General features: G+C 37.4%; 1 protein-coding gene and 1 pseudogene across 2 annotated transcripts in view; both read right to left on the minus strand.

Annotated features, from left to right (window-relative positions):
* Positions 1 to 3,957, minus strand: part of LOC107737256 (vascular endothelial growth factor D-like) — a 7,825-nt gene extending 3,868 nt beyond the window's left edge. For both annotated transcript variants that reach the window (XM_016548721.1, XM_016548722.1), the window contains exon 1: positions 3,609 to 3,957. In XM_016548721.1, the coding sequence (XP_016404207.1) occupies positions 3,609 to 3,698 (90 nt within the window). In that variant the 5' untranslated portion in view covers positions 3,699 to 3,957. The remainder of the gene's footprint in view (positions 1 to 3,608) is intronic.
* A 1,383-nt stretch (positions 3,958 to 5,340) lies between these two features.
* The window catches only part of LOC107737245 (pirin-like), an 11,975-nt pseudogene continuing 3,212 nt past the window's right edge, over positions 5,341 to 14,103 (minus strand).

Consider the following 14,103-nt stretch of genomic DNA (forward strand, 5'->3'; position numbering starts at 1 on the left):
AGTTCTGTTTATTAACCGCTAGAGCGCCAAAAGTTACATAGTGCTGCTTTAATACAAAGGTAAGGCATTTTTTATAAGAATATGTTTGAGGCACACTGAGCAAAATTCAGCCAAAAGTATGGAACAATGTAGTGGGTGTTAGATAAATGGAAGGACAAAACAAACGAATGCCCTAATTCTACACAAATTAGGAACACCTTCTCTCCCTACTTCAAAACCCCCCAACTTTACAACCCACTACAAAGGCTTGCATCATACAAACTTCCTGCTGTCTGTGAGGTATGTGAAGTCTTGCCATGATAAAATGCTAACCAGCAGGATTTAACGACCATCACATTACTAGATAAATACAGTAATGTGAGAGCACACATATATATTGATAGCTATTATGTGGTTGGCTACAACTTTTTAAAAGGAAAAAATCTAAGTGCACATTTAAAGGAGCATTTTCTTTCTATCCACTAGAGGGCAGTAGTGATAATGTTGGATTTTCGAAGCATTTTTTGGCTGTGTAAAAATTTGGTATTACAAAAGGGAAAGGATGCAGCTGTTCCCCATGTAGTTCTTTCACCAAAGAATAGGCAGTGTTGCATCAGACATTACACATATCCTTAGTATTACAACCTCAGTATAATCCACAGAGTGTTCCCTCACAACTTGCTGAAATTTGCAACCTTCATTGTGGGTGAATGGAGTCTTGATTCATCTAAAGCAATTCTGCTGACTGGACAATTGCACACAGTTAGACTTTGTGAGACCTACATTTTTAGAGTTCAATCTCTAGAACTTGTCTAGAGCTTCATGCTCAGTCTAGGCTTATTGTCAGGCCATAAAGTTCAAAATTTCTTCACTCAAACCAGCTTGTGTAGCCAAACACATGGAACACCCTCTGGCAGAGGCCCACTCTAAACAACTGGAACATATGCTCTATTAGCTCAGTATGGACCACCTGTTTAGAAGCTCAGTGAAGACACATATCCCAGGGATTGGAGTTTGGGATGCGTGCCACCAATATGAACAGAACATCATGGCTGTTTTGCAAAACATGGATTGAATAACTAGTAAGAGCCGAGTGACAGCTGCAGAATAACCTTCACAAAGTCACCAGTGGGCACTCTTTCAGTGGCCAATGTCGATATTGATACCTACAGAGTAAATAATGGTCAATATAATGCCAATATGATGTACATTACATGGCTCTCTCTGGAATACATGTTTCTTATTGGTCAATCGTGGCATTTCGCGGTCTGATATTTCCTAATATTCTCAGAGTATATCCGTCTGCTCATCTGGCTACTTCTAGTATCTCTGGTGTAACAACGCAGATTTGCACGCTCGATCATTCAAACACAACGGATGCCATCTTGTGACTCATTTATTAATTGTAGTGAAAATTACCTAAGAAAATGTCAATATTGACTCATTATTACTGTAATATTGTTACGGTTTTCATCTTGCTGCTAGGCAGATTTTATACTGTACTATACTTTTTGATGAAAGTGAGAAATTATGTTCAGATATGATGATAAAACGTCATCATTTCAAAACAAAGCAATATGTCATGTCCACGTATTTATTTATTTTGTGAGTAGCCAAGTAATAAGGGTGATTATGTACAGTCGCATTAGGCCTATATAACCTAATACAATTGAATGTTAGCATATGTGCATAAATCCTGAAAACAAATGATTAAATGAGCGTTTATTTAGTATTTGTTTAAATGTAACCTAAAATGTATCTTTTTGTATGTTATTACATTAACCAACTTATATTAATCGGCTAAGGATACATTCTGGCCAGCCTGGGGTGCATTTCCCAAAAGCATTGCCAGTTTTAGTTGCCAGTTCCACTGAACTCTATTGGATGGAACTTGAGATCATAGATGCTTTTGGGATATGCACCCCTGGTCAGTACATCGGTCTGTCACAGGTTTACCCTTAATTACAGAATAGCAAGTGTATAGAGATTGTGGAGTAGATCACGCACATGGGGTTTGCTTAACTAGTTGGTCTGCCACCTTTCAATCAATACCACATGAGTTATTGAGAATATTGAGGTATTTAAGCATGCAATAACCAGCACTGGCTTTGTTTTGAATGTTTACTACACACCGGGTGTGTCCCACAAAAAGGGCAAATTAAAAAAAGAGCAACAGGGGCCAAAATACTTCCAATCATGCTTTTATGAGACGGGAAAGCCACAAAGCGGGAGGAAAGTAAAACAGCCGAGGCTGGGATGGGGAGGGCTGGCACGCGATATGGAAGTCATCACCAGAGAAGTCCCGTATCCTGCTGTTGTGTAGTGACATGATCTTCTATGATCCCTTCAGTATGCTAGGGTGGAGCCGTCTGCTTTCAATTACCCGTGCAGACAATGCAACAACAAACAGAAATAGCGAGAGAATGAGGAGGGGTTTAAAAGAAAGTAAGAGTATGAGTTACAACTGTGCAAAATTAATGAGGTGGAGGCCCCTAACAAGGAAGAAGAAATGAGACGGATGAGAACATTGAGCGGTTGAACATATAAAAGACCCTACAATGCCTCAGGCTGCACTCGGAAACCAGACTACACGCCACACACACTTATGCTAACACGGCGTCTTTATGGAGTGTATCTGTGAAAACGAATAGGATATTATGCTATTGCGCCACTGCTTGGAACCCATAACCCTTCTTACATAACCTACCATTGATATACAGGCACAGAAGAACAGATGAATGGCCTTAACAGCTTGTCTTTGGAAATTCTCATTAATAGTCATTGAGTTTCCCAGTGTGCTTTCAGAGGGACCATCCATCTTACATCGAAGACTGCAATTCTGAACATTGTCATTTACTTCAGATTGATTTAAGCCTGACTTCCCACGGTAACACACAGGAAAATGATCGAATTTGCTATTAAGTGACCTTAAGGTCGCAGCAGGAGGCCCCATCCGGCCCTGCTGAGCTTGCAACAGGTCCCTGTTCAGTGAGTCAGCGCAAAATGACTTAAATCCTCTTGTAACAGCCATGTTAAAGTGGTAGTTCAACCAAAAATGAAAAAATATATATATTTTGAAAAATGTCATTGAGGTCTAATGTTATTTTAGACCCAACTGCTTTCATTGTATGGACAAAAACATTCTTCATAATATCTTCTTTTGTCTTCCTCAGAAGAATGAAAATCATACAGTTTTGGAACGACATGAGGGTGAGTGCACTTTTAAAATAAAGGTTCTTTTATTGCATCTATGGTTCCATGAAGAATATTTAACATCCATGGAAACTTTCTATTCCACAAAAGGTTCTTTATAGTGGATAAAGGTTTTTTAGATTTTTAAAATGTTTTAAGAACTAAGAAAAAAAGGTTCTTTCGTTCTTGGTTCTTTGGCATCATTGGAAAACCCTCTCTTGCAACCCTTATTTTTAAGATTGTAAATTAACAGACTTTGCTTTTTAAAGACCTCACAACTGAATATGGACATTATAACAATTGAAAACCTATAAAAATGAAAACTATTTTCAACTAAACCTCAGTTTCATTCAAATTTGGCTGTGAACAAATAAACTGTCCTGAGGTTTTGGCTGCAAGTGGTGTTCTACATGTCTGCTGAGGGATGCCATACTTACTCTCTGGGGTCTGTAGGCGTCCACGGCCAGCATCAGTCTGACATACAGGAGTAACAACATGTGAAGTCCAGCACATTTCTGTGTCTTCATTCTGCTACTTGCTCTCCAGGATACCGTCCAGCGATTGAGCAGCAAGGGAGGCCAGTCTTGTATACACTCACGCACGCTCACAAATCACGAAGCAGGTTTCTCACACAGGACCACACAGGCGCACCAGTAGAGACCTGTCACAACGAGCTTTCCAAAGTCAAATGGGCTCTCCTCTTTAAAAAAAAGAGCACGAGAAAGAGACATCCATCTGCGCTGGTCTACTCTGGGCTTCTCAGTTTTTTCCTTTTTTCTGCGAGTTTTTTCTGCAGTTTTTTGAAAAAGGAGGGGAGCTAAGCCGACATGCCCTTTCTCTCGTTCTCTGTGTGTGTGTGCGTCACTCTCAGGCAGACTCAACAATGAGCTTGTAATACGAGTCAGGAATTAGAGGGAGCTTTAATGCAGCGTAATGGGTTGTGAGTGCCGTCCTCTGCACTCACACTCTACGAGCTCGATCCGATCATCTGAATGCTTTTACTTTAAAAGCGTCAAACAAATCTATTATCAGTGGTTAAAGGAATCTATTACCTTATTGTTTGTGTCGATTCTAAACATGGTCACTTTTATAAAATGTGGATGAATTGTGTGGTCAAATGTAGATCTAAAATCGTTAGGGTTAAAGGGATAGTTCACCCAAAAATGAAAATTCTGTCACTAATTACTCACCTCATGTCCTTCCAAACCCGTAAGAACTTCGTTTATCTTCGGAACACAAATTAAGATATTTTTGATGGAATCTGAGAGCTGTCAGTTCTTTTTTCTCTCTGATCAGGACAACCTCTTGATGCTGTCATCCGTCTTGGACTGGCCAGATTTGGCCCAGTGTCTCCACAGATCCGGATGTGTCAAACTATATGTGTGGTTGCAAAATCCGCCATGGGCTCACATCCAGTCTTCTTCAGCTTCCAGTGCGTGCAAGGCCGTCTGGGAGGCGTGCGTGTCTGTCCCGTCACTGTATGCTCCAGTCCCACTCTGCTTGCCGACTTCCAGGCTCAGTTGCTCGCACACAGGAACATGTGGTTTTAAATGTGATCCAGACCTCTACAGAGGGCAAGGAGTGAAAGAGGGGGAGGAGGAGGGAAGGAAAAGGAGGAGGAGGTAAGGGGGAATGGAGGGATGAAGGGAGGAGAGAGAGAGAGTTGTGGAGAAGAGAGACTGAATCCAGCCAATATTCCACTTAAAGGCAGCAAAGTGGCGGGATGAAAAAGGAGGGGAGCTAAGCCGACATGCCTAACATCAGTGTATTCTATGAAATTATCACACCAGCATCTGCAAACAAATGATGTTAAGAGCTTTTTTCCAGAGCTAACTTTACTTTTCTGAGCTATTTTTGTAATTACTTTTAACAACTGATCCCAAGCTGATTTTTAGTGATCTGTGTGAACAACTTTTAGTGATTTAATGAACAACTGATCTGTGCTAGCAGAGTAACCACAGGCGTAGTTCAGTACACAACTATGAAGAAAAAAACAACAGAACGTGTCCATAATTAATCATTTAAAACTTATTTTTGTGGTATCTTACTATCTCACTTTTTATTTACACATTTTATATATTTCATTCATTTCATTTCATTTTTCAATCAAGGCACAAAAAAACATAAACTAAACATATATTCCCATAAAGATGGATCTTTAAATAAACTTTAGAACTTTTGACCAATCTTTGATTGCCAAACTTTTGCCCTCTCAAATCCATTAGTGGCTGATCTGTAGTCTGAGATGGCTTGATCAATCTCTTCTTGTGTGTTCATGACAAAAGGCTCTGAAACAAACAAATAAATCCTCTGGTTTTAGAAAAATATGAAAATTGTATAATGCAGAAATATAGTATGTTTATAATATAACGGACACAACAATGTAATGACTTTGAATCTTTTTGGGGTCTTTTCTCAACAAATATTGATATGCAATACATTTATTTTGATTAATGAATAGTCAAATCATGTAATCATACCCCTAATTCATAAATACTTGATCAATAAAATGTAAAATATTACCTACCAATACCATTATAACTTACCATGCTGAACCACAGGCTCATTAATGGGTTCACCAGCAATTAACACAAAGTGAGACTCTTCAGCTGCCTGGAAATAATAATAAAGGGAATAAACAGACTGAATTTACAGTAAACATGAATTCATACAAAAACAACCAGAATAGCTTCCTAGGAACAGTAGAAAAATAAATACCTTGTTTTCCACTCTGACGCGTCTTCCAAAACCACTGTGTGGTGTGGCTCAATTGTCTGCAGATCATCATCTGGGCCTGAGGAAAATTCAAATAGCCAGAATAAATTTCACAGTCCTATACAAATTATGTTATAAAACTAGATATACACCATTAATCATTTTACATAACTAGACCTGGCTAACAACCCAAGGCTAATTCAAGGTTGTTGAAGACCAGATACCCCACAAACCAGATTAAATTAGGAAAAAATGTCAGCAAGAGATATGTTTTGTGGGGCAAAGATGGTGCCACATATTATCCCACCCACGTAGATAATGTTTCAAAAAGTCTGCTTCTCAACATTTGCTCTATTTTATACTAAATATATTCCAGAGAACAATGGCAAAACAAGATTCATTTGGAAACTCCTTTGAAGACACAGGTGGAGTATTTACTGTTAATGAATGTGTGCTTAATTTCTTACAACCTGGAAATCATCTAAATCAACCTGATAAATCAACATATCAAACACTGCTTTGGCAATCTCATTTCTCAGTGTGAGAGTTTAGAGTAGATTAAATTAGGAAAAAATGTCAGCGAGAGATATGTTTTGTGGGGCAAAGATGGTGCCACATATTATCCCACCCACGTAGATAATGTTTCATAAAGTCTGCTTCTCAACATTTGCTCTATTTTATACTAAATATATTCCAGAGAACAATGGCAAAACAAGATTCATTTGGAAACTCCTTTGAAGACACAGGTGGAGTATTTACTGTTAATGAATGTGTGCTTAATTTCTTACAACCTGGAAATCATCTAAATCAACCTGATAAATCAACATATCAAACACTGCTTTGGCAATCTCATTTCTCAGTGTGAGAGTTTAGAGTTGCCATTGGCACAAGATCATAAGAATAGTCTAAATGTCTGTCAGATGTCCAAGAGAGAGAGAGTGGAAGTGAAAAATTATCATAAAGCACCTGCTCGAATTTCAAGGACGGAAAGCTGCTAGTGGATTTGCCTGCAGGAAGACAAAGTTTTTTTTAGACGGTCTTCATTTGAACTCATCAGTGCATAAAGAACCTGCGAGGGTGTAGATGAAAGCTGTCCAACCTGAGAAAGAGATACTATAATTAAAACACTGGAACTGTAATTACAAAATGATAAAAAATCGTAGGGTTAATACAGCTAAATTGGCCAACTTTTAGACATTGAGACAACTGTCAAAAAGTGACTCATTTTACATGAATCAACCCTATATGTTAACATACAATGGATGCCTGCAGGAAGACAAAGTTTTTTTTAGACGGTCTTCATTTGAACTCATCAGTGCATAAAGAACCTGCGAGGGTGTAGATGAAAGCTGTCCAAACTGAGAAAGATATACTATAATTAAAACACTGGAACTGTAATTACAAAATGATAAAAAATCGTAGGGTTAATACAGCTAAATTGGGCAACTTTTAGACATTGAGACAACTGTCAAAAAGTGACTCATTTTACATGAATCAACCCTATATGTTAACATACAATGGAACCAAAAGTCTGAGACCACACTGAAAACATGAGATTGCCACAGTACTGTCTTTTCCCGTGTTGTGTGTAAGGTATGATGTTTCATAGTCACACATTTTAGGAGGAAAATAAAGACTCAAAATGTGTTTGCCTTAACAAGGGAAAATGCCATTTAAACCATGTTTATAATGTCTGTAAGTAAATGTGTATTTAATGGAAAACTTTACCTAACACGGGGGAAAACTCAAAGTACATCTGATAATCATTGTTTACCTTTAGGAACAGGCTGCACATGCTTTGCACCTTCCTTCGAGGTACATGGTTGGAGTTCTCGTGTAAATCTTTGACTGACAACAGAAAAGGCATGTAAATACCACAACATAATCTTGAAAAAATTATGTTTTAAAGCAGAAGACTACTGTGACAACAACATTTTATGTTCCTTATTCATAACATATCCATTTTTACCAGGTTTCATTAATGCTACAAGACAAAAAACAAGAGAAATTGTTAGATATTGTTTAAATTATGAGCTCAAACAGATGTAAAAACATTGTGTGCGAGTTCCAGTGCATATCTGGTTCCAGTAAGTCCAAGTATTTGGCTGACCCACATTTAACTTCAACACTGCATCCACCCCTCTGCCCTAGAGAAAACCTCCATAACCATTTAAAACATTTTACAAAAACCACTTCCAATAAAACCTGCTCTGAATTTCCTGCTGTTGTCTGAGAGAGGGGGCAGAGGATGCCCTTGCAGCAGCAATTAGTGTGATGGACTCCAGTATCAGATTGTAAATCGGACGTTCTGATTGGCTGTAACATTTACAAAGAAGTCGGCCATTTGGATCAAACATTCCGTTACAGCTGCTCACCGTGACTCTTCTCAAGATCTAGGATCTTGTATTCTGTATTTTGTATTTCCTGTAAATCATAGATGGGAAAGAGACAGACAGAAGTGTGGGTAACCCTTACCAAAAAGTAGTATACTTCAAGTTTATTTTAATAAGTATACTTAAGTCAAGTTCAAGTATACTTTATGTAGTAAGTATACAAATATCAGTGTACTAGTAGTATCCTTGTAAGTGAGTGATTCCAATACTCCTTGGGACTAGGAGCACAATTATAGCAAAAATATATTTAGACTTTTTCTGAGTATAAGTCAAGTATACTTAAATGTCATTTTAAGTATATTTCTGAGAAGTACATAAAGCCCATTTCTGAGAAGTACATAAAAAGTAGACTAAAAGTATACTTTCCTATTTTTAGTTTAAAAGAAGTATACTAATAGCACACTTGAATAAACTTCTTTTTCGTAAGGGAAGTCATAATGTGTTGATAAATGGATGAACAAATGATCATGTTTGCGAAATTACAGACGATAAACAGATGCGAGTGTCAGGCAAACAGAGGCGTACTGACTCCTTTTTTTCACTCAGTGGTTGGGTTCAGAGTTTAGAATAATTATGAGGAGCATGTTTTTTTATCACCTGATAAACATGCAGGACTTTTGGCTGGTAAAAGCATCCATACTTCATATTAATGCTTCAGTATAAAGAGTTTCAACCACCACTTTTTAAATCCATTAAACAAACTTTTTAAAACATTTTGAAAGTTTTTGCATATTTATTGATAGTGAATGAGAGATAATGGAAACTATGGGGAAAATTAGAAGAAACTGGACTGAGACACAACATGGGCTCCCAAATGAGCACCTTTGTTCTGTGTGAAGCACTTTTGCTATGCTAGGCTAGAAACAACCTTACTACAAGGTCCCACACATTTTAACCAATGAATTTTTCCAGTAGTTTATAATTACTCGATAAGTATTTTTTAAAGACCATTCAAATTCAGATATATCTGCTAATGAATAATTCCAATTATTCCAATAATTCCATCTGAGTGATTAATTGAAAACAACTGATTCAAATGAACTCTTCACTCACAAATCAGTAAGCTCTAAGACGATTTTTTTCTGTGATTTGTGATTTTTTTATATTAAACAAATGGTCAAAAGTTTGGATTTTTAAAGAAGCCTCTTATGCTCATCAAGCCTGCTTTTTTTTATTAAAATGACAGTATAAACAATTATATTGCAAAATATTATTAAAATGTAAAAGAACTGTATTATTATTAATAACTGAGTACCAATAGTAATTGATAATAATTGAACACCAAATCAGCATATTAGAATGATTTCTGAAGGATTATGTGACACTGAAGACTGGTGTAATGGCTGCTGAAAATTCAGCTTTGCCATCACAGGAATAAATTACAATACATTAAAACAGAAGAATATATGAGAATATATTAAAATAGAAAATTTATTTTAAATTGTAATTATATTTCACAGTATTGCTTTTTGCTGTATTTTGATCAAACAAATGCAGCCTTGGTGAGCATAATAGATTTTCATCTTAATTATTCCAAACTTCTGACTGGTATTATATATATATATATATATATATACTGTATATACATATATAAATATATACCCTGATATTTCCCTGTTTTCAATGAAAATGAAAACAAAATACAAAACTGCTCTCAGATCAGTAGCTTGTGCTATAACACCAAGAGCCTCCCCTGAGATGACGTTCACAGTAACTCCATCTTTGCTGGGTTTGGGAATCTCTTTGCTCTTCAGCTCCTGGTACTGAGGCTCCACCATTTTATCTGCACTTTTCAGGTTCACCCAAAGCTGAAGGCCATGAATGCGTCCATCTGACACAGGCATCTCAGCATGAATTACCCCATGACCTCCCGTCATCCACTAACACGACAGAAAACAAAAACCAATGTTTTATTCTATATTATTCCTAATGGTAGACCTATCTGGTAGTAATTGCCAATAAACAGACTAACTTCTTGTTTCAGGAGCTTTGTGTGGTTAATGTCATCTTCATGCTGAGCATGAGAGATCTTTATGAGCTTTTATTTCAGCGTAAAAATGAAACACTCCAGTTTTACAACAATAGCTTAATATGCCTAATGGAGCACTTTTCCTTCACCTCTTCCTTTTTCACTCTCGCTCAGTGGAAATTTCCACTCGTTCTGAGGTTTAGCAGGCCCTCTCAGGGAGTCATTGTGCATTAGGTGGTTTGAGTTATGGAGTGAAACACTCAGCAGCTTTTTCCTTCTATGCGCTATTGGTATTATCAGGGAGTCCCTGAGTGTTTGATGGTGAGGCTGTAGCCCCTGTAGCTAGAGGTTAGGTGTGAGCTGTAGTTAAAGTAGTGAGGCATACAGACATATTAAAGGCCCATTAAAACATTCCCTTACTGACCCAGGAGAAAGTGAGACAGCTTTATGACACAGGAAGTGCCCTACGGGTGTAAAAGCTCTCAGTCCATTTGATGTATGTGTGAGTGTATGGATATAACATCCTATTAAACGTAAATACATTATATTATAGCTTTATTTTAGATTATTTTAATTTGCAAACCATTTTTACAGTCTGCATATAAAACAAATAAAACTGTGGCATTCATTTTATGTATGTATCTACATGTGGATATGTTTCACCCTCACATGAAATTCCTGGATGGTGCTTTCAACAATAAATATTACTGCACCTTTTGTAATGTTTCCTCATCTCGAGAGACGTTATGCAGGTCGAGTCAAGTCACAGTTATTCAAAACCGCTGTATATAGTACAGATTGTTTTAAATAATAGTATAGATAGATAGATAGATACTTGTGTCGTTATTCAGCTCCAGTCAGTTCAGTGTTGATTCAGTTTAGTTCAATAATAGTGCAAAGTTCATCAAATTATGAACTAAGCTTAAGTGAGCTATAAGCAGCTCTACAGAAGGCAATAGTGTCGTTGTTTATTCAGTTCAGTTCAATAACAGTGTCAATGCAGCAGAGTTAATGAATTCTGAAATGAATTAGATTCAGCTGTATTGCAGCTCTACAAAAAATTATTGTCATTTTTCAGCTTCAATTTCAAGTTTTGTTTTCATCCAATAGTGTCAAGTGAAACTGATAATATTACAGAATATTAAGGGTCTTTTTATGTTCTACAAGGTGTTCTACCTGAAGGTCCCCAGGTTCCAACCTCCCGCTGTGACCACAGGAGTCTTCATGGGCTGTTATTCCACTCAACAAGTATGTTACCTGTGCAAAAGTCAAACATATTTAACCACATACAGTATAATGAAAGAAAAGCGCCACATGTGAAGCCGTTTGAACCTCAGGGATGATGTGTAAGTTTTCTGGTTGAAACTGAAGCAGTTTCTTGGGGAAATATTCATGTAGAAGACAGTAAGTATGGGAAAGTCATCAATTTGACGTTCATTTAGAGGAAAATAAACATGTCAAAATTTGTACAGGTGAAAGGTGAAACATATTTCAAGGGCTGTGTTTGCAGAGTAGACACAAAAATGTTATGTTCAAGGGATTTTGGTAAAGCCCTGATGGACTATAAAACTAAATGCCCAAAACAGATACATCCTAGGCTGTGAAATGGAAAATTAAAATAGTTAGTGAGTGACGAACATTTGATCAGTAAATAATTCTGACAAAAATACATATTTTCTGAATGTCTAGTAAAGGCCTTTCATGCACCATTAAAAAAAACAGTTCTTCCAGGCCAAGAGGCTTGATGCTATTATGTTATGCTGTGTCATGATCCAGATTTGCATATATTACATAAACATGTTTCCAATTAACAAAATCTGCCTGCAGCGGTTTCCCATTTGACCACTGAAAAAGCAAAAATGAATCTATATTTTCAGCTGAGGAGGTCCGACATACAGCATGGATGGATTGCATGTCATGTCCCACAGACAATGCTGCTCTCAACAGGACACGGGAGGCAGGGTAAGAGGTCATCATCTGACCCATTGGAGGCTTGCTTGACCTGTGGCCACAGGCAGCCTGTGATCTCTAAGCACAGCTGTGATCGTGAACAAACACACCTGCATGTCTCAGGCAACATATACGTCCAATTCTGCTAATAATGCTCATAATATGAAGAATTAAACCTCTAGAACCTAAAGAGAGCCTAAACTCGATGAGCAGACTGAATATTTATCCCTCACAGCCTTGTTTTAATTTGCATCTATCCTGACTAAAGTCCATTGCATATTGTTTGTCTGTGTTGTATACGGTATGCCTGTGGAACAAATTACCACTCTAGAAGAAATAAATATTTAGCCAGAATTTGACTTTGGAGTGCTCTTGTGATGAGTCAGTTTTCAGCAAATCTATGACAAATCCATTAATGAAGGAAGGTGACACATAGTAAGACTCATGCTCTATAGTGAATGAGATGAGAGTATATCTTGTGCAGATGGCATTAGTTGACATCAAACTCTTTAAGGAAACAAGCCTAATGATTTCCACAGCCGCACAGACCCACTTTCCATAGGAACAGTTTATGCCAGACACGTTGCCAAACTGTGAGTAAACAAATGAGTACATCAGATGTTGTAAATAAATAATCAAGGAGACAAACTCAGAGGCTAAGTGAGTTGGTCAGCTTTTCTTTAATCAAGTTTCAGAAAATACTCTCAGGACCAGTTCTGGCCAAAACACTGTCATTTTGAAGAAAGTGTTTTTAATGACCATAAGTCCTCTCACACTGAGTGAACAGTATTTGAGTACTTAAACTGCCAAAAACGATGGGAGTGTTTTACTGGACAATCTTTATATTCTCGCCAGCTTTGTTAAAATTGCCTTTTTTCTGTGTTTGGACATGACATATTGAAGAACTCCTTGAAAAGAAAAGAAAGAAACTGAGCAAGAAAACCCAGTAGGCTTTAGTTACATCGCAGCAACAAACCAGGATTTGCTACTAAAATAGTTGGTTGCACATGGTTTTGGGGGAGGGGCATTATCATTCTAGAGCGCATCTGATTGGACGAAAATGTATGTAGTGCAAGATGAGTCATCAATATTTTTATCGTTTTTTCCAGAAAACCATTGCATTTTAACCCTATAAAAACCTACTGTATCATATCGATTACCCATACATGATTTTTTAAAGAAAATCTTAAAACGGGAGAATCAAATATGATACATCAGGATTTTGAAGAACATTTATTTTGTATATCTTGTAATGCATTGCATTAAATGAAAACTACAGAGGTTTGATTATGAAAATAAGGATTTATGAACCACAAAAGCCTGATGTATCAAATATGATACTCAACATCAACAAGGGTTAAAAGGGATAGTTAATCCAAAAATGAAAATTCTGTCATTAATTACTCACTCTCATGTCGTTCCAAACCCGTAAGACCTCCGTTCATCTTCGGAACAGAAATTAAGATATTTTTGATGCATTCTGACAGCTCTCTGACCCTCCCATAGACAGCAAGGGTACTACCACGATCAACGTCCAGAATCGTAGTAAGGAGATCGGTAAAATAATCCATGTGACATCAGGGGTTCAACCGTAATATTACGAAGCTACGAGAAGACTTTTTGTGTGCAAAAGAAGAAAAAAAAACAATGACTTTTTTCAACAATTCGTCTCCTCCGCGTCACCCTAGCGCCATTTTGGAGAGTATCCACTGAACGCAAACAGTGTATGTTGTTCTGTGTCAGCTGCACCACACGGATATGCTGTTTTCGTTCAAATCAAAGCACAAACAACGTAGAAAACGTATCTGTGTGGTGCGGCTGACACAGAACAACATACGCTGTTTGCGTTCAGTGAATACGCTCCAAAATGGCGCTAGGGTGACGCGGAGGAGACGAATTGTTGAA

This window comes from Sinocyclocheilus rhinocerous, unplaced genomic scaffold (assembly GCF_001515625.1).
Source record: "Sinocyclocheilus rhinocerous isolate Xijiao unplaced genomic scaffold, SAMN03320098_v1.1 scaffold1275, whole genome shotgun sequence".
Lineage (NCBI taxonomy): Eukaryota > Metazoa > Chordata > Actinopteri > Cypriniformes > Cyprinidae > Sinocyclocheilus > Sinocyclocheilus rhinocerous.